This window comes from Salmo salar, chromosome 10 (assembly GCF_965601325.2).
Source record: "Salmo salar chromosome 10, fSalSal1, whole genome shotgun sequence".
In the NCBI taxonomy this organism is placed as follows: Eukaryota; Metazoa; Chordata; class Actinopteri; order Salmoniformes; family Salmonidae; genus Salmo; species Salmo salar.
In genome coordinates this window covers 30,244,952-30,266,643 of record NC_138300.1, presented here as the reverse complement: position 1 = coordinate 30,266,643, position 21,692 = coordinate 30,244,952, and the positions used below count along the sequence as shown (strand labels likewise).

The window sequence follows — 21,692 nt, the reverse complement described above, 5'->3', positions numbered from 1 at the left end:
AGTTTGACACACCTGTACTAGATTGTGGGGTGTTGTTGAAAAAGCACTCACCATGTTGCTCTTTTTTGCTTTTTGGTCTTTCTTTTCTTTATTTTTCCTCTTTTCTTCTCCCTCTTTTCATGCTCTGCATGTCATCAGATTTTGAGAGCTAACAGACAACTGGTAAGAGTTGACTGAATTACCGTGGATGCATGCCCGTCATAGTTACTACCCTAACATCTGTTGCTATCATTGGTCCATTCTATATCAGCATCCTGCTTGGTTATGCTTTTGATGATGTGCCATGTTTCTCAGTGTGAGTGGTGATGGCTAGTTGGAGACGCTCACTTCAATAGCTTTCGGAGAGTCAGTAACTTTGTCTCCACAAGTTTGTCATCAATTTAGCTTACAACACTTAGGCCTAGTCTTCTGGAAAGCTGTCTAATAACACATGACTTGATCTACATTGAGTGAATAAAACATTAAGAACACCTGCTATTTCCATGACATAGACTGACCAGGTGAATCCAGGTGAAAACTATGATCCGTTATTGATGTCACTTGTTAAATCCACATCAATCAGTGTATATGAAGGGGAAAAGACAGGTTAAATAATTATTTTTAAGCCTTAAGCCAATTAAGACATGGATTGTGTGTGTGCCATTCAGAGTTTGATTTTAAGTGCCTTTGAATGGGTATGGTAGTAGGTGCCAGGCGCACCGGTTTGTGTCAAGAACTGCAACGCTGCTGGTTTTTTTTTTCACGCTCAACAGTTTCCCGTGTGTATCAAGAATGGTCCACTACTCTATGGACATCCAGCCAACTTGACACAACTGTGGAAAGCATTGGCGTCAACATGGGCCAGCATCCCTGTGGAATGCTTTTTACACCTTGTAGAGTCAATTCCCAGACGAATTGAGGCTGTTCTGAGGGCAAAATATTAGGAAGGTGCTCCTAGTGTTAGGTATACTCAGTGTACATCCCTATTAAAGCATTATTCCTATGATAGATGTTATGCCATTGTATTTTCTATGTGAAAATTCTTAAACGTTTTATTTTATTTGTCTTGTAGATGTTTGGAAACTGGACATTTGGCACTTTGGTATTCACAGTAATGGTCATCACAGTTACACTGAAGGTAAATCATGTTATTTGAGTTTTTGCAATTGTTTGATTCATAAATAATTCTGAAAGCAATCCCACATGAAATCTATGTTTGATATTGTTGTCACTGGCACCTCACTCCTCTCTGCTATCCTATGGCGTTTCACATGCTGTTCTGACCAAACTACATGTTGTTTCTCCTCTCTGTCGACAGCTGGCCTTGGAGACCCACTTCTGGACGTGGATGAATCACTTTGTTACCTGGGGCTCCATCGCTTTCTACTTCATCTTCTCCATGTTTTATGGGGGAATCATCTGGTGAGCTGAGCTGCCATCTCTTTCCCACACAACCTGTGTTTGTCTAGTACACATGGCACTCCAGTATATAGTATGTGATAAGACCAACAAGTGTAATTGAACTGCATGTGGCATACAGTCTACTCAGATTTTCACCTGTTTTACAGTGGCTAGCATCACTATCTCCATTGTCATCTCAGACAGTCAAAAAGCTTCAGGCTCTACTCACAAGGTTAGTTGAGCCTTAACAAATGTTGGCTGGCTAACAGTGTGATTCTCTGTGACCTTTGCCCCCCACCAGGCCTTTCCTTCACACCCAGGACATGTACTTTGTCTTCGTCCAGTTGCTGTCCAGCGGCTCTGTCTGGTTCGCAATCATCATCATCATCATCACCTGCCTTTTCCCTGACATCATCAAGAAGGTGTTCTACAGGCACCTCCAGCCCACCAGCACCCAGAAGTCTCAGGTAGGACAGAGGAGGGGGGGAAGGGGTGGGCGGCTTGTTGCTAACCCACAGGACACCCTCACAGCAACGTTGTGGTAACAAACTATACACTGACAGGAAACGCATGACACTCGCACCACAGCATGGCTTCTCACCTCAGACAACACAAGAACAACAATTCACTGTGCAACTGACAAAGGCATACTCAAAACGGCGGGATCTCTGTTCCAGCTCTAAACCTACTGTAGCGTGTCTGTGTGTCTGCTAGGTGGGGGAGCTAGAAGGTTGATGCCAGATGGTAGGAGCATGTTACTCAACATGAACACATTTTTTTTTTTTTTTTTAAACAGCCTCCCCAAACAGACTTTTCAACTGTTCTGTTTTTGTGGTCACAATTTCCTCTTTGCTTAAAAGGTTGACATTGATATGCCCTTTTTTTATATATATACGTATTGGCCTTTTTTGCATCATAGTTGTTCAGTCAGAAATTCTAGCATCCCCACTCTGTAAAGTGCTGCTCGGTGGTTCTTAGAAGATAAAAGCTCTTTCTTACTTAGGCTTGAGTCTCATGTCCTGTCTCTGTGATAAAGGCACATTTCTTCCTTTCTGTGGCTGATGTCCTCGTGTGTGTGTGTGTCTGCGTGCGTGCGTGCATGCGTGCACATGTGTATGTTTGAGTGTGTTACAATCAGCCTCTGTTTGTGTCTTACTACTGTGTCTACCATGTATGTCTTCTTCCCTCCTGACTGACCGTCTGTGTTCCGCCCTTCCCTCTGCTCTGTAGATGTACTCCAACCGAGTCGCTATAAGTGACGACTTCATCGCTCTGCAGCCTCTCTCCAGAGCCAAGAATCAGCTGGGCAAAATTAGGTAGAGTAGGAGGGCCGTGCTGCCTAATAAGTCTTGTCTGCATGCAGAGGACAAACTAACTAACCAGCATTCTAGGGCAAAGGGAATGGGGGTAAAAAAAGAGAGGAAAGGATAAGTCTAAGGCACTTTGTTATGCACCCCTGCATGTTGGCCCTAGGAAAGCCTCTATCAAGTGCGCGCCACTTCAGGTTAGCATAGAAGGACCAGTGCTCTCTGCATTGGGCAGAGCAGCCCCTCACTGCAGCATGGTGCAGCAGTCCTAATATAAAGCTCCAGCCATAACGGCATGTGGAGCACAGCTTGAGTCTGTTTGTGTGCTGCTGCTAATACAGTAACTCTGAGGCACAAAATTATAGTTAGCAAGAACTTCAAAGCTGCTAGCTGGTGAATGCTATTTCCATAGGAGTTTATTCACTGTATCTCAAGATCATATTCTGGACAGCATGCTCTTAAACAGTAGCATTCGTTTCTTAAGATATGCACAATGAGCAGAGAAAATGACGACCACTCCATCCAAAAGCAAGTGATCAATTTCCTAATTGGATTGACTTGTTTACGGAACAATTGATCATCCAAATTCTAAATGAATACCTCAGTCATCCAGATAGTTGATCAATTTACATAATTGAAAGTACACTGAAATGAATAAACTGGCTCATTGGTTCTTTGGAACATCTTTGTGCCCAGTCTCCTAATTAAAGATTTGTGTTCACATTGTTTTGGACACACATTGATCAGTAACTGCTATGTGGCTAGCCTCTTACCTACTATGGATGTGGGAGTAGTTTTTGTGCTCATTCATCTTGTTCTCTCCTGTTTCCTTCTGTCTGGGAGACTTAATGGGTTGTTTTGTGCTTCCAGATGGAAGAGGATAAGAGTTCAGTCAGCTCAGAATATGACTCTGCTGAAAGCTGGAGCCGAGGGGAGGACAATTGGCAACTGCTAGCTGCTTCTCCTCCCCCCGCCCAAGGCCCTATGCTTCCCTAGGTAGTAGTCCTACTCCTTCCCTGGCCCAGCCAGGCGTCTGTGTGTGTGGGTCCTCCCCTGGACTGCCATCGTCCACCCATCCCCATATAGACTCCCCCCCATCCCCCCCATTGACCAGAGCCATCTCTCCTAGAGACTTTAGCTGGGATCCTATCAGGGCATGATCACCCTGGGTGGTGGGAGAATGCTGGCACGTTTGTTTAACTGTCCTCTCGATGTCGTCCCCGTTCGTTCTCTTGTCTGTCTGGATACTACAGCATTCTGCCCTGTGTGATAACAAAACCCAACCTCACTTAATCATGATTTGTGTCATTGTTCACCTTTCTGTCTGTAAGCAATCATGTTTATGCATGTTTTATTTGCCTGAATGCCTTTAAACCAGCAAAAGACTGAAGCTCATCGTTTCAAACAAACCATATTTTTCATTTCAATATATAATAATCCTACCAGCATATGGCAAAATGATTGTTCTGTAATTTTTTTGTTTGGCTTGTTCTTTAGATTAAAAGTCTTTTTTGAAATTATTATTATTATTATATATATTTTTGGTGTTCCCCGTCATTTAACTTCATATACATCATCCCTGACTTCATTTAATCAAATCAATGGCAAGGTTACTATTTCACCTCATTAATAACAAAGATTATGATTGTCAATAGATCAAATGTATCTCATTGTATTTCACATGAATGTTACCAATATCACCTTAGTCGAACTCCTATGTATTCCTGATTTTGTATTTTTGGTCTGTTTTTGGTGGGTTCTACATGTTATTGATGGCTTCTATGTTGTTGATGGGTCTAGCTAGCTGACAATTGTGTAGTTCTGTGTGACTGGTATGATTTTGCTGTTTGTGCTAACACAAGGTGTTAATTTACAGGGGCGGTACATCATGTAGGAAATGATTGGGCGGGGGGGGCGGCTGATTTAAAGTAACTGTCCAGTGAAAATTTTACTTTTAAAAGCTCATCTGTTAACTCATACCCAAATAATGTTGTTGTCTCGTCCTGTTCTCATATTTGTGGCCAAAGTATGCATTTCAGAGAAAAAACATTCTTTACCTGTATCTCAAACAGACCGTTTCAAAAATTATTGCTATTTCCTCATAGAGGATGATGTCATGTTTTTGGCCAAGATGGCTCATTGGCTAAGTGGGCCAATCAGCGGTTTACTTGTCATGAGTATTTGTATTGACCAGTATACGCCCACACCATTCTGTTGTTGGTTACACCCACAACATTCAAACAAAGAAAAGCAGTTTTTTTAACATGCTTAATTCCCATTTTTGGAAGGAAAACTATTTAACTAATATTGTAATTTAATTATAGGTCATATTTCATAGAAATGTGGAATCACTGGACAGCTACTTTAACTGTCAATCATCATCACCACCTCCAACCATGTTAGAGGGATTCCCTAGCGACAGGTCAAGGTGGAAACATGAAGAATTTTTGTGTAATCGGCCTTGTACTGTGTTGATGAGAAGAATATCAATATCACCTGAACTTGCTTGCCAGTTTTTCATACAGTTATGATTCGGAGGACAGTGCGTAATGTAAGATACAGTAGAATGATACATTCATGACAGTGTAGCCTAATACCTATTTGGTTCAGTTTTCTTACCACTGTTTCTGCTGTTGTTGCAAATATGCAGTAGTTTCTGAGTGGTGGGGAGAGGGGGGAATTGAGCGTTGTAACCCCAAACCAGTGTCGATAGTCTTGGGATGTGTTCAGGTCTGCCTCTGCAGCAGTGCTCTGCGCAATGAGTGCTTACTCAGGAAAATGAAGAGTTTGCTGTAAGAGATCAGAGCAGTCTATGAATCGAGGAATCGACTTTCCTACACTTAAGGCTATGCATTTTAAATTCGCAAAATTCTCTGCCTTCGCCATTCATTTGCATCCGTAGATTGTCTTTTGTTTGCGAGTGAATCGCCATTATATATCATTATGTGGAACTGAGCCGACTGATTTTTAGGCACATATTACACTGACATAACAACTCTGTAACTACTGTGTGATTTGATTACATGGACAGGCTTGCCTTGGCAAATACTACATCGTTTATCACTTTTAAATGTATTCATTCGAGTCTTTATTTGATTGATTTTCACCTCCCAGCTTTACTGTGTACATTTGTGTCTGACACCTTGTACATCAGCCACCCCTTATTGTTGTGAAGAGCTCAATCCCCAACACCCCCTCCTTGCTTCCTCGACAGTCACTCGACTGTTTCCTTCTGGATAGTGGTGTGACCTTTTTATGTGTTGATTGTAATATTCTCTTGTGCTCTGCCACCCGTCATCTCCCCTCCTCTCTGCAGCTTATTGAGACCAACTACCAGGGCATCGGCTGCGTGGACTCCATGTGCTGCTACTCGGAGGGGGAGAACGGATGCAGCCGGCTGGGCCGGATGGTGGAGCAAGTAATGGGCCGCTGCGACCCTGCCTGCGCTAACAGGTGTGACCCCATGCTCTGTAGCCTCTACTGCTGCAGCCGCATCTCCTACAAGCTGGAGCAGGATGAACTCACTGCTCCCCAGGAGTAGCCGAATAGAGAGAGGTCCTAGCCTAGTAGAGCGAGAGAGAGGTAGACTAGACTACGGTCTTACTGGTAGGACAGGCACCCTAGTGACAGCCAAAGGTTTTGTAGGGAGGGAGACTAGTATCAGGATCCTGGATCTTAAATGGCCTTTAATGGAGACTTGTTTATCTTGTATGCTATGATCAGCTTCATGGTGTCCTTATAGTCTATTCTTCTTCCATATTCAGTGGGACAACGTGCTCACCAATGTAGCCATGTGTCTATGTAATCCGATCTGTCCTTCCAAGTCTGTACTCTTATGGATTTCTTTTTAAATCTTCTTTCACTCGTGGGCTTTTTGTAACCTATCTTTGTGGCTGATCGACCTTGTCGTCTTCTGAGGTTTTGTGCTTCTTTTAACTCTTCCAAAGCCTGCCGAGTCAGTGTGTTGCACAGTGTAGGCTAAGCCCAGGTTCAGAGTCCAAGTCGCTATTGATCTACAACGATGTATTTATGCTGAAAGATCTTTTCAAGAGAATGCTACCCGAGGTATATTTATTGGATCATTATTAAAGCATTCTCGTTCTGAATTTTACCTGTACTCCTGGTCTTGGACTTGCCAAAGTCTGTTTATACTGTATGTGTTTATCTATGGAGAATGACCGCATGATGCCAGTGTGACGCTTTCTCAGCCCCTCCCTTGTCTGCTCACACATGTACTCCACACCCTCACTGTCCCAACACTGTGAGGTGAGGCGAGCACTGGGAAAAAAAAGAATCTAAGTTAGACTGAGACTTGTTCTGGCCTTAATGCTAAGATACTGCCACTGCAAAGGGGCAGAAAGAGACCCTACCATGGGCCGTATATACTGTTACTGAGTGATAATGCTTGTGTTTTGACATGCTGCAGTGTTTGGTGTCTGTGTGCCACAGCTGAAACACTGGGACCACACTCCCTGACATAAAGATACTGGAAAACTGTAGTCTCAAAAGGAGAATAGGAGTGTTTTTGCTATTTATTTTATACAGTTAAGTACTTGAAGCCTTATAAGTGCTTTTGTGAGGAAGAGAACTCTCTTGTTGCATGGGGCTGACTTTGGTATGCTGAGTAACCAGATGTTGTGTGTGTTAACGTGTGTCCCATGATCTTTTCTATAATGTTACTCCTCCTCTTGCTTTGCTGCACTTTGTCTGAACCTGTCGTCGTTGCCACTGTCTAAAATCTAGATAATATTCAACTTCCCCCATCGAAGTTATTCATATGCTGCTGTTATATCACCTTGACGTCACTATTCAATCTAATATTCTGCTGCTTGCCTTGTTCTCGTTCGAGATGGCCATAGACAATGGACTAATAGCTTGATATCAAGAGGGAGTGCCACTAGACTAGACAATTCACACCAACACATACACATTTATCAAGAAATACTTATTTTTGAAATTACACAGCACCATGTACATACAAGATCTTAAACGGTTGTCTATGTCTGAAAGACGTAATCCACATAGCACGTATAGGGTGTTGTTGATACTTTTTATCCAAAGATAAAATAATTGGTATAGTTTAATGATGAGATTCTACAGGAATAGGGTTGAGAAGTGGTGAGTTTCTACTATGTCCCCTGGTGGCGGTGTTGGCTTAGACAGGCTATGAAAGATGGGGGGGCTTGTGCCTTTCTTGAAGGTAAGAGTTGAGCTTTCTTTTCAAGGGCTCTTAGATAAATATTATGTTTGTTTTTTTACTATAGATATGCACATATATATATTTAAGTTGTTTTAGATATTATGCCTATTTTTGTATTAGCAGTATATATTCAGTCTAAATTAGTTCATATATAGTACAGCCAAGAAATGAGCTTCATATTATAAAAATAAACAGTATTTAGTATACCTGGTTATGCATAGGATGTATTATTCATACAATGACATTATGCAGATAGAGAAGGGAGACGTTGACTGTTTGTGTTCAAGTCATCCATGTTAAATCATCCTGTACTAATCCTCACTGTACGCACCTTATTCTCTCTCCTCCTTTTTAGTTTGACTTTGTTTGCTTGTGCTGCTCCCTCTGTAGGTTGAAGTGTAGTGCAGGAGACAGGGTTGGGAGGCAGTGGAAGATGAGCAGGATGACAGGGCTTCAGTTCCAAGGCAGGGCCTCCTCATATCAATACAGATAAGGTCTTCAACCACTCCTCTGCCATGACATCCCCTTACTGTACCATGCAATGGCAAGATGGCCATCCATCCAACAGTAAATGAAGGATCTTTAGGCAGGTCAGAGACAGACAAGCACTCCAGAGGCAGGTTTTCAGCTTAGTCCTCCTCTCCCACCGCCACCCCTCACTCCTCTGTCGTTGATGCTTTTAGATCGAGGAGCAACTCGGACCCCTTCTATTCCAACGACCGGAGCATCTTGACGCTCTCCCCCATGGAGGCCACTCATTGCTAAGGTAGCAGAGAGCAGTTGTCCCGCCAGGTGCCCCGTCCCGCCCTGCCCCATGGCCACACAGAGGGACTACTCACTGCACGGCCCAGGGCTGACCACCTCAGTGGACAGTCAGACTATATCTCAAGAGAAGAATGTTGAAAGCCATGAGGCTCTGCACCACCACTTTGTGAGAGATGCTGCATTTGCCTCTGTTCTGTTCCTGTAAATAATAAAAGGGAATCAGACCAAAGAAGGATTTGTCAGACTTAAGTGGGGAAAAAACATGGTCTACTACTTTGCGCCTGTAGGTTAGTGCTGCTCCTGCTTCACCACCTGACTATCTGAAAGGTCTGCCGCCTTTCCTGAGGAAATTAGGTGGACCTTTTTAAAGCCATACCTTCCATTTTTACTACCTGATTTTTCAAGGTATGAAAATGTGAAAGCAGTTAGGTCAGGTCTCTTTTTTTTCTTTTTCCCTGAAATGCCTTTTCTGCTCAGATTTGTTAGCGTTGCGTTTGTTCCGAAATGTCGACAGGAGAATGTCCCTATAATAGCTTCCTATGAGAGATGTGTTGTTCCACCAATACGGTGCCTTTTGAGAAGTGTAACTTGGTCCCCCAAAAAAATTGTCACCTAATTTTAACATTTTGTCATAAAAATGTTCAACTTAATAAAAAAAAAAAAAACTTTTTCCCATCAAGAGGTTAAATAACAAAATTACTATGGTAAGTGCCAAATAAAGTATCTGGGGGGTGTCAATTGTGCAACAGGGAGTGGCAATTGAATGCTGGCTTCACGTATGTATGTATCTTTTTTTTCTTCTCAACATTTCTAGCCTCTACAGATAACAGGGTTGACGTGTTATGCTCAAATCACTGTTTTCCACCACAAAACACCAGATAATGGCCCCCCAAAAATAAAGGAATAGTTTCACCATATTAATGGGCAAATCCACTCAAAACTGTTTTTTTAATGAATCACTGATAACATAAAATAAAAACATTTCTGAAATGCAAAGCAACTAAATAAGTAGGGCTTTACAATGATGGTAAAACTTGGAGAAATATTCAGGTTAAGTGGGTTAAAATCATCTTAGAGGGTGCAGAGGGACATGTCAAAATGCTTAATTTTGGCAAGTCTTTATTCAAAATAAAATCAGATTTATTGAATTTTCCATGTGTTCTATATTAAAGGGCACTTCATTTAATATATAACAGGCTTTAAAATTCAATATTGGTGCACAATTTCTACTTACAATATCAATGGGTCACAAAAGGCACTCTTTTCATGGAACAACCCAGATATGAAATAGCTGCCAAGATGACATAAAATAATAGCTTTCACATCTAGTTGTTTTCAAAGCCACAAATGTGTTTTTGTTTGCCTTTCACTAATCATTGCCTATCATCATTTGAATCATGTTTTTATTTGTTTTGTTAGTCTCTTACTAACCACTTGTTCATGTTTGTATTTATTTCCATCTCATTACTGGTAATAGGGCAGGCGAGAGCCTCACGGACTGAACGCAACTGCTTTAGCTCTCTGTATCCTCTTTAGCTTTTGGGGCCTTTAGCCCACAATAATGGAAATGCCTGAGTCGAGGGTCATTGAGACAACCGTTTTAAACTTGCTATCAATGACATACATATTTATTCGAATATTGCCGAGATACATAATCATGGGATTTTATATGGTTACTATTTTTAGCCGTTACATACCTCTCAGTAGCTTGAAATGGGAGACACTTGTCCAAGAAGTCAGTGGAGCTTGATATTTATTTGCATGGTACCAATATTCGTAATTATATCTGGCACTACTATTGATCATGGTCAGCATTGGTCATATCTGATGAAGTGTACTTGTTTGCTACAGTTGTTACTCAGTTTTGATATAAATGCAGCATTTAGTTCAGATTGTCACGTTTCAATCAATTTATGAAGGCAATATGGATACGTCTCTACAAGGACACTGATGTGAAGTCAGCTGTTTATTTCTCTTGATCATGTTCATTAAAAAAAAAAAATTATTGTACTCCTGTCAGTGAAGGGGTTGATTGCTGATGTTTAAAGCAAATTCTATTTACGGAATAAATATGTTTTTAAAAAGCATGTGTAATTTTTGTCCTTTCCAGTAGAATGTGTATGCAACAAATGTTCACACACACTGACCATTAGATAGCAATATACCTCTATACAGCTACAAAAGAAATGACAGGACATTGAGAGTTTCTCTATGAAGTGATCTTTTAGAAAAAGGTAATTCGGCAACACAATAACAATTAGGCTCACTATTGAATGGATGACAGCAGACATTCATAATAACTTACCCCAAACAAGTTGTCAGGAGTGTGTGCTTGGGGGGATTCAACACTTTATAACCCTGACTGATTTCAGCACCACCCTTCTCTCAAATTGGTTGTTTAATGATGAGTCATCTCTTCCATGGTATTAGTTTATGGACTAAAGTAACCACTACAGGGGAGGCAGGGGTTAATCCACAGATTAATTGTCATATTATCTCTTTCACATTCTTCATAAATATTTGTGGTGAAGTGCTGTGAGAGAGCCCTTACTGTAATTTCAAAGCCTGGATTGAATCTGAATCATATGAGATGTAGCTAGTCTCCCAGACAGACTGGTTGGCTCCCACAATGTTGCCCTAGGTCTGGGATTTCCAAGACTAAAATGTAGCCTGAGTGCCAGTCTGTTTGTGATATCATGCCAACATGACACAAACATGTTTGGCTTGACAATGAGTACAAACAGATCTGGGACCAGGCTATAGAAGATGTGGCAGCATGTACAAAACTGAAGCTAGAAGAAAATTGCCTGGCTATCCAAATTCCTTGCTCTGGCCAAATGCTATGCCATGCCCATGGACGTTAGATCGACTCATTGTGGAGAAGAAACTGAGTAACTCCCCGAATGGAAATCCATTCTAGAATCGTCTGATTGGTTCTTCTCTAGACCAATCTGAATGGTCAAAGTGGCACTTTGACCATTCTGATTGGTCTAGAGAAGAACCAATCACTGATGACCTTTTTTTTTTTTTTTTTTTAAATCACCCATCATTTTGACAACACCACAAACGACTTCAATGATGGCAGTCTGCGCAGAGAATAGTACAAAAGCCAGACTTCTACACAGCCATCAGAAAATTTGGATTAGAAAAAAAACCAAAGCAAATATACCAGTATTGTTGAATATCTACACATTTCTGCCACAAAACATGAAGGCAATGTTCTGGCAACTGTACAATGTGATCCACATGGACCTGTAGTGTGTTCCCTTAGGTTTGTACAGCAGTTTGCTACTCCTATAGAAAATGCATCAACCCTTCCCGTTGAATTTTAAAATGCCTCATTTGATTTCTACAGTAACTCTTACAGTCTCAAAGTTCACAAATAGATATTCACACATGAGGATTAGATTGAGATTATTCCTCCTCAGCGGCCTCCTCAAACTCTACCAGGGCTGCGTGTCGGTTGGCCTGGGAGCCCTCCTTGAAAAACACCTTCTTGATGACTCCAGCTTTGGGTGCTCGGATGGTGTGCTGCAGAAAGAGAGAATAGTCTGAGGACCCATAGTTCATTTAGAGCCCAATGTGAGTTATAAGTGGGTGGCTACAGAGTTAGAAAAGTCAATGTGTGTGTGTGAGTGTGTAGTATTGGGAGTGGAATCCTCCCAGTGCCTGAAATGATGTAAGCTCACCTCCATTTTCATGGCATTCATCACCATCAAGGAGTCTCCCATCTGCACTGTGTCTCCTGCCTTCACCAGCACCTGGAATAAAGATGAGATCATATTAAGGATCTTACCTATCAATTCTAAATGGCCCTGTTAATGTTAGGACAGGAGTCCGTGTGGCCACATTCTGTTTTTCCATTGCAACTGACATTTATCAATTGGCACGTCTGAACGATTCACACCATGTCATCAACAGGAGGTATAGATTAAATCATTTTCCGACATTAGCCACTAAGTGAGCTAATGAGAGATATCCCATGATTCAGCATGCCTGACCATCTGGCAGGAAATCACATTCCAGAGCAACATATTAAAGATCAGTCAGAGTGGCTGGGTCAGCTTTTATAGACAGATAAATTATGGCGGTGAAAGAGACAGCAATGAGAAAGAGAATCCATCATTTATTACCTTCTCAATGGTCCCGGTCATGGGTGCCACAGCTCCTCTCTGTGCTCCTGTGCTCACACCAGCCAGGAACTTGGGCACTGGAACGCTCACCTCCGCACTACCCTCCTGATGGGGAGGAGAGGGTGGCTTAGAGGACCTAAGGTACCCTGATATGGAGAACATGTGTTCCAGAGGAGGGGACTCACCATAGAGAAGAGGTGTACTGCGTTATCCAGGATGACCAGTTTGGGCCGGGACTTCACCCCGTTCACAGAGCAGTGCAGGAATGATGTCTGTCCCTCTGTCTCCACCTCCCCTGACACCTGGAACACTTCCCCTCCAATCTGAGGAAGGGGACAAAACCCATCAGCCGTAGGAAATCATGTTTGGGTATGTTCAACCTTTTCCATGAGACATTTTTACAACACTCAGCACCCACAGAACATGTACCTCCATAGAGTAGGTCCCATCTGGATTGTATGTAACCGTTAATTCCACTTCTGCACAGAAAAAAACATTTCACAGAACTTTAAGTCTTTTTCCTCTGCCACTTGATTCATGGAAGACTTGCCTTCATAAAAAATGCATATGATGGGTCCTGTTCAAATTACTTTATGTATGACATAAAATATTAATAACTTTTACGACATAAATTCCATGTCACAAGTAAACAAAAAGCAGATTAAAAGTACTTAAAGGACAAATAAAGTACTTTTTTCTCTGTATTCAATAAATATTTTCAGTAACAGTGAAACATGAGGATGAGAGAGACTAACTTTGCCATTATAGTGAGGAGATGGTATTAAGATGGGTTCACTTATAGTCTGGACGGAATCAGACACACTAATCAATGTCATTAGTGAGGTCTAGGATAAAAAAAGAATGAGGTCTAGTAGGCCTGGCTGGGCTCCTCATCAACGTAAGACTGAGTGAGGAGCATTTCAATCAAACCAAGGTCTACTGGCTACTTCCTCTGAGCTATTGAAGGAGGTTTGGACTCACTAGTTTCACCCAGCTGGAGCGTCATATTCCTACTATATAGGATGTTCACCCTCCTGCCGTTACTGGAGGCAAAAGGAGAGAAGGGATCTGCGACAGGAGAAAAGAACAGACAGTTTAAGGTATCCTCCAACAGACAACAGCACTTTCTCAGACAGTTGTTGTATAGTTCTCAGCGACCTGTAGAGACAGGCCTGTGTTGTTGTTCCTCACCGTCGGACTGGTCTCTGAAGGTTCGAGTGCTGGCCCTCTCTCTGAGCAGCAGGCCAAGGGCAGCCTGACACAGTGTGGCCCTGGAGGGAGGGCTGGGCTTGGGGAACAGCTGCTCATAGTGCTGGGGGATGAAGCTGGTGGTCACATTCCCCGCCTCAAACTCTGGGTGGCCAGACAGACTCAACAGGAAGTCAATATTGGTGTTGAGGCCTACGATCTGCCGGGATCAGTGGTCAATCAATCAACAGTCCCTTACAAAACAGAAATACGCAGTGGGATGTGTCCAGTATGTGTATAATAATACTCTTACGTTGTACTGGCGTAAGCAGTATCTGAGCTTCCTCAGAGCAGCAGAGCGGTCCTCTCCCCACACCACCAGTTTAGCGATCATGGGGTCGTAGTGGGCTGACACTTCATCTCCTGAGAACACAGACAGGTACATAATCATGTGGATATATCAACTAGAGGTCGACCGATTAACCGGCATGGCCGATTACTTAGGGCCGATTTCAAGTTTTCATAACAATCGGTAATCGGCATTTTTGGATGCTGATTATGGCCAATTACATTGCATTCCACGAGGAAACTGTGTGGCAAGCTGATCACCTGTTACGCGAGTACAGCAAGGAGCCAAGGTAAGTTGCTAGCTAGCATTAAACTTATCTTATAAAAAACAATCATCTTCACATAATCACTAGCTAACTACACATGGTTGATGATATTACTAGGTTAACTAGCTTGTCCTGCGTTGCATATAATCAATGCGGTGCCTGTTAATTTATCATCTAATCACAGCCTACTTCGCCAAACGGGGGATGATTTAAGCGCATTCGTGGAAAAAGCACAATCGTTGCACGAATGTACCTAACCATAAACATCAATGCCTTTCTTAAAATCAATACACTGAAGTATATATTTTTAAACCTGCATATTTAGTTAAAAGAAATTAATGTTAGCAGGCAATATTAACTAGGGAAATTGTGTAACTTCTCTTGCGTTCATTGCACGCAGTCAGGGTATATGCAACAGTTTGGGCCGCCTGGCTCGTTGCGAACTAATTTGCCAGAATTTTACATAATTATGACATAACATTGAAGGTTGTGCAATGTAACAGCAATATTTAGACTTAGGGTTGCCGCCCGTTCGATAAAATACGGAACGTTTCCGTATTTCTCTGAAAGAATAAACGTTTTGTTTTCGAAATGATAGTTTCCGGATTTGACCATATTAATGGCCAACGGCTCGTATTTCTGTGTTTATTATATTATAATTAAGTCTATGATTCAATAGAGCAGTCTGACTGAGCATTTGCCAGCGGCTCTTAGCAATGCTTGCTTCACAGCGCTGTTTATGACTTCAAACCTATCAACTCCCGAGATTAGGCTGGCAATACTAAAGTGCCTATTAGAACATCCAATAGTCAAAGGTATATGAAATACAAATGGTATAGAGAGAAATAGTCGACGCGTCATAATTCCTATAATAACTTCAACCTAAAACTTCTTAACTGGGAATATTGAAGAACTGGGAATATTGAACCACCAGCTTTTATATGTTCTCATGTTCTGAGCAAGGAACTTAAACGTTAGCTTTTTTACTTTGGCACTTGTACTTTCTTCTCCAACACTATGTTTTGCATTATTTAAACCTAATTGAGCATGTTTCATTTTTTTGTTGTTGACTAAATAGATTTTATTTATGTATTATATTAAGTTAAAATAAGTGTTCATTGTTCATTCAGTATTGTTGTAATTGTCATTATTACAAATATATATTAAGATTAATCGGTATCTGCTTTTTTTGTTCCTCCAATAATCGGTATCGGTTTCAGTGTTGAAAAATCATAAATCGGTCGACCTCTAATATCAACAGTACTGTCTGACAGTTGTGTTAAATAGGTGTAAGTAGGTCCAGGTGAGCTGGGTGTACTGTACCTTCCCTGACGCCTGTCTCGATGCGTGTGCACTCGTCTGCCAGGGGTGTAGACAGATGAAGGAGGGGTCCTGCCCCAGGAAGGAAGTCGTTGTTGGGGTCCTCAGCGTATATCCTGGCCTCAAACGAATGGCCCATCAGTTCTATCTCCTCCTGCAGGAGCGGCAGCCTCTCGCCTGCAGCCACCTGAGAGACAAGTAAGAGGAGTACACAAACGTCAGGGTGGTGCGTTTACAAATTGTTAATCAAATCTATATTCAGATTGAAATCCTGCTATCTCTGGGATTATGTGAGATTATAAAGCCCTCTAAAAGAGCTAATAAATACACTCAACATATTACAACACATTTATGTCCCCAACACCCCCTTTCTGATGGCATTCCTCTCCCTCTTTCTGCCTTACCCTGAGCTGCCACTCCACCAGGTCAGTACCAGTGATCATCTCAGTCACAGGGTGCTCCACCTGCAGACGCGTGTTCATCTCCATGAAGAAGAAGTTGTGCTGTGCATCCATGATGAACTCCACAGTGCCTGCATAGAGACAGGGACATACATGTGGTTGTTACACCAGTGTACAGGATGGTGCAAAGCAACAGGTGTTACAACATAATATTTTTTCACACCCTCTAGTGGGTGAGTGTTCAATGCCCAAAAAAAAGACAATGGAAATTGAGGACTCTGCATCCCAGCATGCAAATATTAATTATTTGTGTAAGGTTTGAGGCCAATTCTCTGTTCACCTGCTCCCACATAGTTGACGGCTTTGGCTGCTCTTACGGCTGCCTCACCCAGTTTCCGCCTCACCTCCTCGCTAATTCCAGGCTGCAAGCACAGGTGCAAACACAAAAACACTACAAATCATTAACACACACATACAGTTGCACAGACTAGGGAGTGCAAAACACAGTGCATCAAGCCTCCTATCCAGCAGACAGCCATTCACACAGGAAACCAAGACATGTTGTGGTGCTGAGAGCAAAATGATGGAGGTAGCTGTATCATAGCACTTACCCCTGGTGCTTCCTCAATGATCTTCTGGTGCCTTCTCTGCACGCTGCAGTCCCTCTCAAACAGGTAGACAGCATTTCCATGCTGGTCCCCAAAAACCTGGACCTCCACATGTCTGGTGAGTGAAGGAAGATCTGTCACAACATCTAAACAGGGGTGTAGTCTGAACCTCCAACATAAATAGATACAGAGTGTCTTCTACATACCTGGGGTCCTCTACAAATTTCTCCACTAGCATGACATCATCATTGAAGGACTTGCGAGCCTCTCGTCTCGCAGACTCAAGCTGATCATGGAAGTCTTCCGTGGTGTGTGCAATGCGCATTCCCTAGATAAACCAATCACAACCATAGGAGCCTTAAGACACAAACAACAACACTATCATTCCATGAAACAATCCTTTCTGTGTGTGCATCTTACTTACTTTACCGCCCCCGCCACGCACAGCCTTTATCATCACTGGGTAGCCTATCCTGACAGCCTCAGCTTGGAGCTTCTCATCCGATTGGTCCTCTCCGTGGTAACCCTCGATGATAGGAACACCCGCAGCTGACATTATGTATTTTGATGTACTAGGAAAAATAAATAGTAGATTTCTAAGATGTAACTTTTGAATAACTAGTATTCAAATCATACTTACAACATACAACACTGAAGAGTGACTTGAAAAGAGAAGAGTCATTCATTGGCCACGCCCACCTCATCCCCCCTCACTAACTTCACAACCGCTGCTAAAAAAAATCCTGGGGGACACACTGTCATTTAAAAGGTAGACACAGCAAAATGACGTTCCCACAAGCAGCCCCACAGATATTGAGATGAGCGAGATGCAACACTTCGCTCTCACACAGTCATTCACAGTATCTGTGCATGTGCACGGGTTCGCTTCACACTGTTACAGCTTGGTAGCCATGGCACCAACACAGCAGAGACATTGTGCCTCAATTTCCTTAGTTGTTGAGGAAATTGACCCACTATGCTGTTTACTTTCTGCATCTATGTCATATCGCTGAGTCTACCTTTAACTATACCTTTTGATACCCATGTCTCTGATAGCAGATGATGGAGGGCCAATAAAGATGATACCCTCCTGTTTGCATGCCTCAGAAAACTCTGTGTTCTCTGACAGGAAGCCATATCCTGGGTGGACAGCCTATAACAAAAACACAATTCATAAACATAAATGTATTCGTCAGATATAGTCTGTATTGCGACTTTAAGAAAATGGGGATTGTCATAATGAATGAGTACTGCAAATACAATACTGCACTTGACAACATACATGTGATCCAGATCTCTTGGCAACCTCCAAGACTTTCTCCATGGACAAGTAACTCTGCTGGGATGCGGCTGGCCCAATGTTATAGGCCTCATCTGCCTAAGACACATGAGAAGCCCCATAAATACAGCTGCATCTACAACCATATACTGACAGAGGGGTCAAAGTTTCAACCTTTAGCCTTGACATACCATGGCCACATGCATGGAATGACGATCTGCATCACTGTATACTGCCACAGAGCGCACACCCATCTTCTTTGCTGTTCGCATCACACGGCAGGCGATTTCTCCTCTGTTGGCAATGAGGACTTTTTCTATCCTGCCTTGCCCTAGAGGAAAAGAGACCTGAGCTATGAGTGATGATGTAATGCATACTAATTGAGACAACTACAATGCTTCCTCTGCAGGTTCAATCTACATGGAGATGAATAACTTCACAAAGAGAGATTCAATATTGCTCCATGTTACTTACCAATTGAGGCAAACCGCACAAATCCTTTGGTCCATATCAATTTCCTAAGATGAGATAATAAAATAACATTGCAGGACAAGGACCTTGATGGTTGAAAAGGTCATGTAAAGAGAGCATGTTGTTACAGCTGTTTACATCAATGAATGGCTCTCAAGGGCATGCTAACTGTACCATGTACTACAGAGCAGTTTGCTTCACCACACCTTGCTAATAATGATCATTGCTCAAAGCTGATAACTAGTTGATATAGAGGTAAATGCATAAAATTAACTGCCCATCGCTTTGGAAACAAAACATTTAACCGTTCAACTGGTTAACTACCTAGCTGTTATGCTAAGTTAGCCAGCTAACTACCTTTATTTAACCTTGCACAGAATCGGTGGATAATACAAAAAGTAAGTAGACTAGCTAGCCATGTTGACACACACAACATATGGCTTAATCGTGTTGGCTAACATGTGCTAGGGTTGTTTAACCATTTTAACACTAACGTTAGCTAGCGTCAAGAAGCAAACTAGCTACAATCTTGCGCGTTGGGTTTGCTGACTAGCAGCTTACTAGTTAGCAAGTCAACTGTCTTAACAGAAGACTATCGACATCTTCCAATCTTAGCAGTTTATTTATTCAAAATAGATAACATGCAGTGATAGTAAACATAACACAACATATGACAAGCATTATCGACTTACTGTTGAAATATTCTTAAACCCTGTAGGGTTTGAACTTTCAGGACAGAAGCCATGTGTACTACTGTGTGAAGTTAGCGGTCTAAACAGTCAGTAGCTGGCTAACGCGTTAGCTGAATAAGAAAATAAGCGTTTGCCTTTAAAATCTATTCTTTCGATTTAACATTTAGCTAGTTACGATACTGCATTTTACAATACGTTTTATCAACTGAAGTTGATCGGTGGAAATGGTATTATATGAAACTATAGGCCGAAACATGCTCTTAGTTTGGTGAAAATAGCTACAAAGTGACGTAAACGACTAAATTCAATTTGCTGTGTTTCTCTCATGTGGACTCGTAGGATGATCAACCAATAGAACATGTCGAGACAGAGGCGGGGCAGAGAGGAAGAGGCAAAGCAAGACGGTTTACCAAATCAAATCAAATCAAATGGTATTGGTCACATACACATGGTTAGCAGAAGTTAATGCGAGTGTAGCGAAATTCTTGTGCTTCTAGTTCCGACCGTGCAGTAATATCTAACAAGTAATCTAACAGTTTCACAACAACTACCTTATACACACACACAAGTGTGAAGGAATTAATACGAATATGTACATGTAAATATATGGATGAGCGATGGCCGTGCGGCATAGGCAAGATGCAGTAGATGGTATAGAGTACAGTATATACATATGAGATGAGTAATGTAGGGTATGTAACCATTATATAAAGTGGCATTGTTTAAAGTGACTAGTGATATATTTATTACATCCAATTTAATTATTAAAGTGGCTAGAGATTTGAGTCAGTATGTTGGCAGCAGCCACTCAATGTTAGTGATGGCTGTTTAACAGTCTGATGGCCTTGAGATAGAAGCTGTTTTTCAGTCTCTCGGTCCCAGCTTTGATGCAGCTGTACTGACCTCGCCTTCTGGATGTTAGTGGGGTGAACAGCAGTGGCTCGGGTGGTTGTTGTCCTTGATGATATTTTTGGCCTTCCTGTGACATTGGGTGCTGTAGGTGTCCTGGAGGGCAGGTAGTTTGCCCCCGGTGATGTGTTGTGCAGACCTCACTACCCTCTGGAGAGCCTTACGGTTGTGGGCGGAGCAGTTGCCGTACCAGTTGGTGATACAGCCCGACAGGATGCTCTCGATTGTGCATCTGTAAAAGTTTGTGAGTGTTTTCGGTGACAAACCGAATTTCTTCAGCCTCCTGAGGTTGAAGAAATGGTCCACCCACGCTGTCTGTGTGGGTGGACCATTTCAGTTTGTCCGTGATGTGTATGCCGAGGAACTTAAAACTTTCCACCTTCTCCACTGCTCTCCCGTCGATGTGGATAGGCGGCTGCGCCCTCCGCTGTTTCCTGAAGTCCACGATCATCTCCTTTGTTTTGTTGACATTGAGTGTGAGGTTATTTTCCTGACACCACACTCCAAGGGCCCTCACCTCCTGCCTGTAGGCTGTCTCGTCGTTGTTGGTAATCAAGCCTACCACTGTAGTGCCACAGATAGAACAACGTTAGTTATAGCACATATTTGATTTGTCCACGAAGTGAGGAATTTTTGTATGGAGGTCAATGTGCGTGTCGAATTTGGTCAACTAAAAAAAGTAATTGCTAATTTACTACGTGAGGCTTATTTGATATAATAGAAGTTTAGTAATGGTTAGGTTGTTACTCATGTACCGATATAAGTGGACGCACGGGGCATTTCAGCAACTTATACTTTATATCAGAGTTGTGCCTGTTGTCATACATAGATAGAGAACTCATCACGGATATAACCCGTTTTAAAAAGGACATTACCGTTTAGGGCTTGCACCATTTTAAAGTAGTCAACTGGGTGGGGATTGGGGGCAATCAGCTAATGTTGATGAAAAAAATGACCTAATTTAAAACGGAGAAAGCCGCAATGGCACTACCCGTGCTGTCACAGACGCCTTTAATGGTACAGATTCAAAGATGAGTCTTCTATTTCTATGGTCTGTTGGTCACATGCATATCTGCCCTCTCATTGGCTAAAATCATCCCACCTGATCTAGCCTCCTCCCGCCTGCCTTCCATCTTTGAGGACATGTATTTTTCCATTGTTAGAGCGGTAACCCAGGGTCGTTACAATATAATAACTAATCTTGGGGCGTGGTGATCCAATAAGGAGGTCACAGTGTTGACACTTTGGAGGTACATTTTTTGAGAGGTTCCAGACATAATTTCCACCATCTTGCAGAACAGCCACGTAGGTAGGGGTGGGCTTGGTTGGCCCACCCACTGGGGAGCCAGGCCCACCCAATCAGTGACATATGCGCATTGAGGCATATGTCACTGTGCTTCTATGGCTATATGCACCATGCCACTG

General features: G+C 42.3%; 2 protein-coding genes across 7 annotated transcripts in view; one reads left to right on the top strand and one right to left on the bottom strand.

Moving 5' to 3' along the window:
- LOC106613933 (phospholipid-transporting ATPase IF) overlaps window positions 1–10,736 on the top strand; it is a 35,404-nt gene extending 24,668 nt beyond the window's left edge. Inside the window, exons 26-31 of one of the 5 annotated variants that reach the window (XM_014216769.3) lie at window positions 1,052–1,117; window positions 1,298–1,401; window positions 1,682–1,847; window positions 2,611–2,696; window positions 6,004–6,140; window positions 8,571–10,736. In XM_014216769.3, the coding sequence (XP_014072244.1) occupies window positions 1,052–1,117; window positions 1,298–1,401; window positions 1,682–1,847; window positions 2,611–2,696; window positions 6,004–6,109 (528 nt within the window). In that variant the 3' untranslated portion in view covers window positions 6,110–6,140; window positions 8,571–10,736. Of the gene's footprint in view, window positions 1–1,051; window positions 1,118–1,297; window positions 1,402–1,681; window positions 1,848–2,610; window positions 2,697–3,557; window positions 5,739–6,003; window positions 6,141–8,570 lie in introns of those variants that run through there. The other 4 variants (XM_014216767.3, XM_014216770.3, XM_014216772.3 and 1 more) reach the window with 4 other exon arrangements.
- Window positions 10,737–10,856: 120 nt separating this feature from the next.
- Window positions 10,857–20,727, bottom strand: LOC106613934 (methylcrotonoyl-CoA carboxylase subunit alpha, mitochondrial). 2 transcript variants are annotated; one of them, XM_082956885.1, is made up of 19 exons: window positions 20,262–20,727; window positions 18,670–18,713; window positions 18,387–18,526; window positions 18,199–18,294; window positions 17,948–18,069; window positions 17,341–17,488; window positions 17,123–17,244; window positions 16,920–17,031; window positions 16,649–16,730; window positions 16,312–16,439; window positions 15,911–16,094; window positions 14,287–14,396; window positions 13,977–14,193; window positions 13,767–13,853; window positions 13,215–13,264; window positions 12,971–13,108; window positions 12,786–12,890; window positions 12,342–12,413; window positions 10,857–12,183 (listed from the first exon to the last, which is right to left on the bottom strand). In XM_082956885.1, the coding sequence occupies exons 3-19, from the start codon at window positions 18,465–18,467 to the stop codon at window positions 12,067–12,069; spliced, it is 1,971 nt and encodes a 656-aa protein (XP_082813011.1). In that variant the 5' UTR covers window positions 18,468–18,526; window positions 18,670–18,713; window positions 20,262–20,727; the 3' UTR covers window positions 10,857–12,066. The 2 variants fall into 2 exon arrangements, with proteins under 2 accessions (XP_082813011.1, XP_014072248.2); XM_014216773.3 differs by lacking the exon at window positions 20,262–20,727 and adding an exon at window positions 19,359–20,189.
- Between the last annotated feature and the right edge of the window lie 965 nt (window positions 20,728–21,692).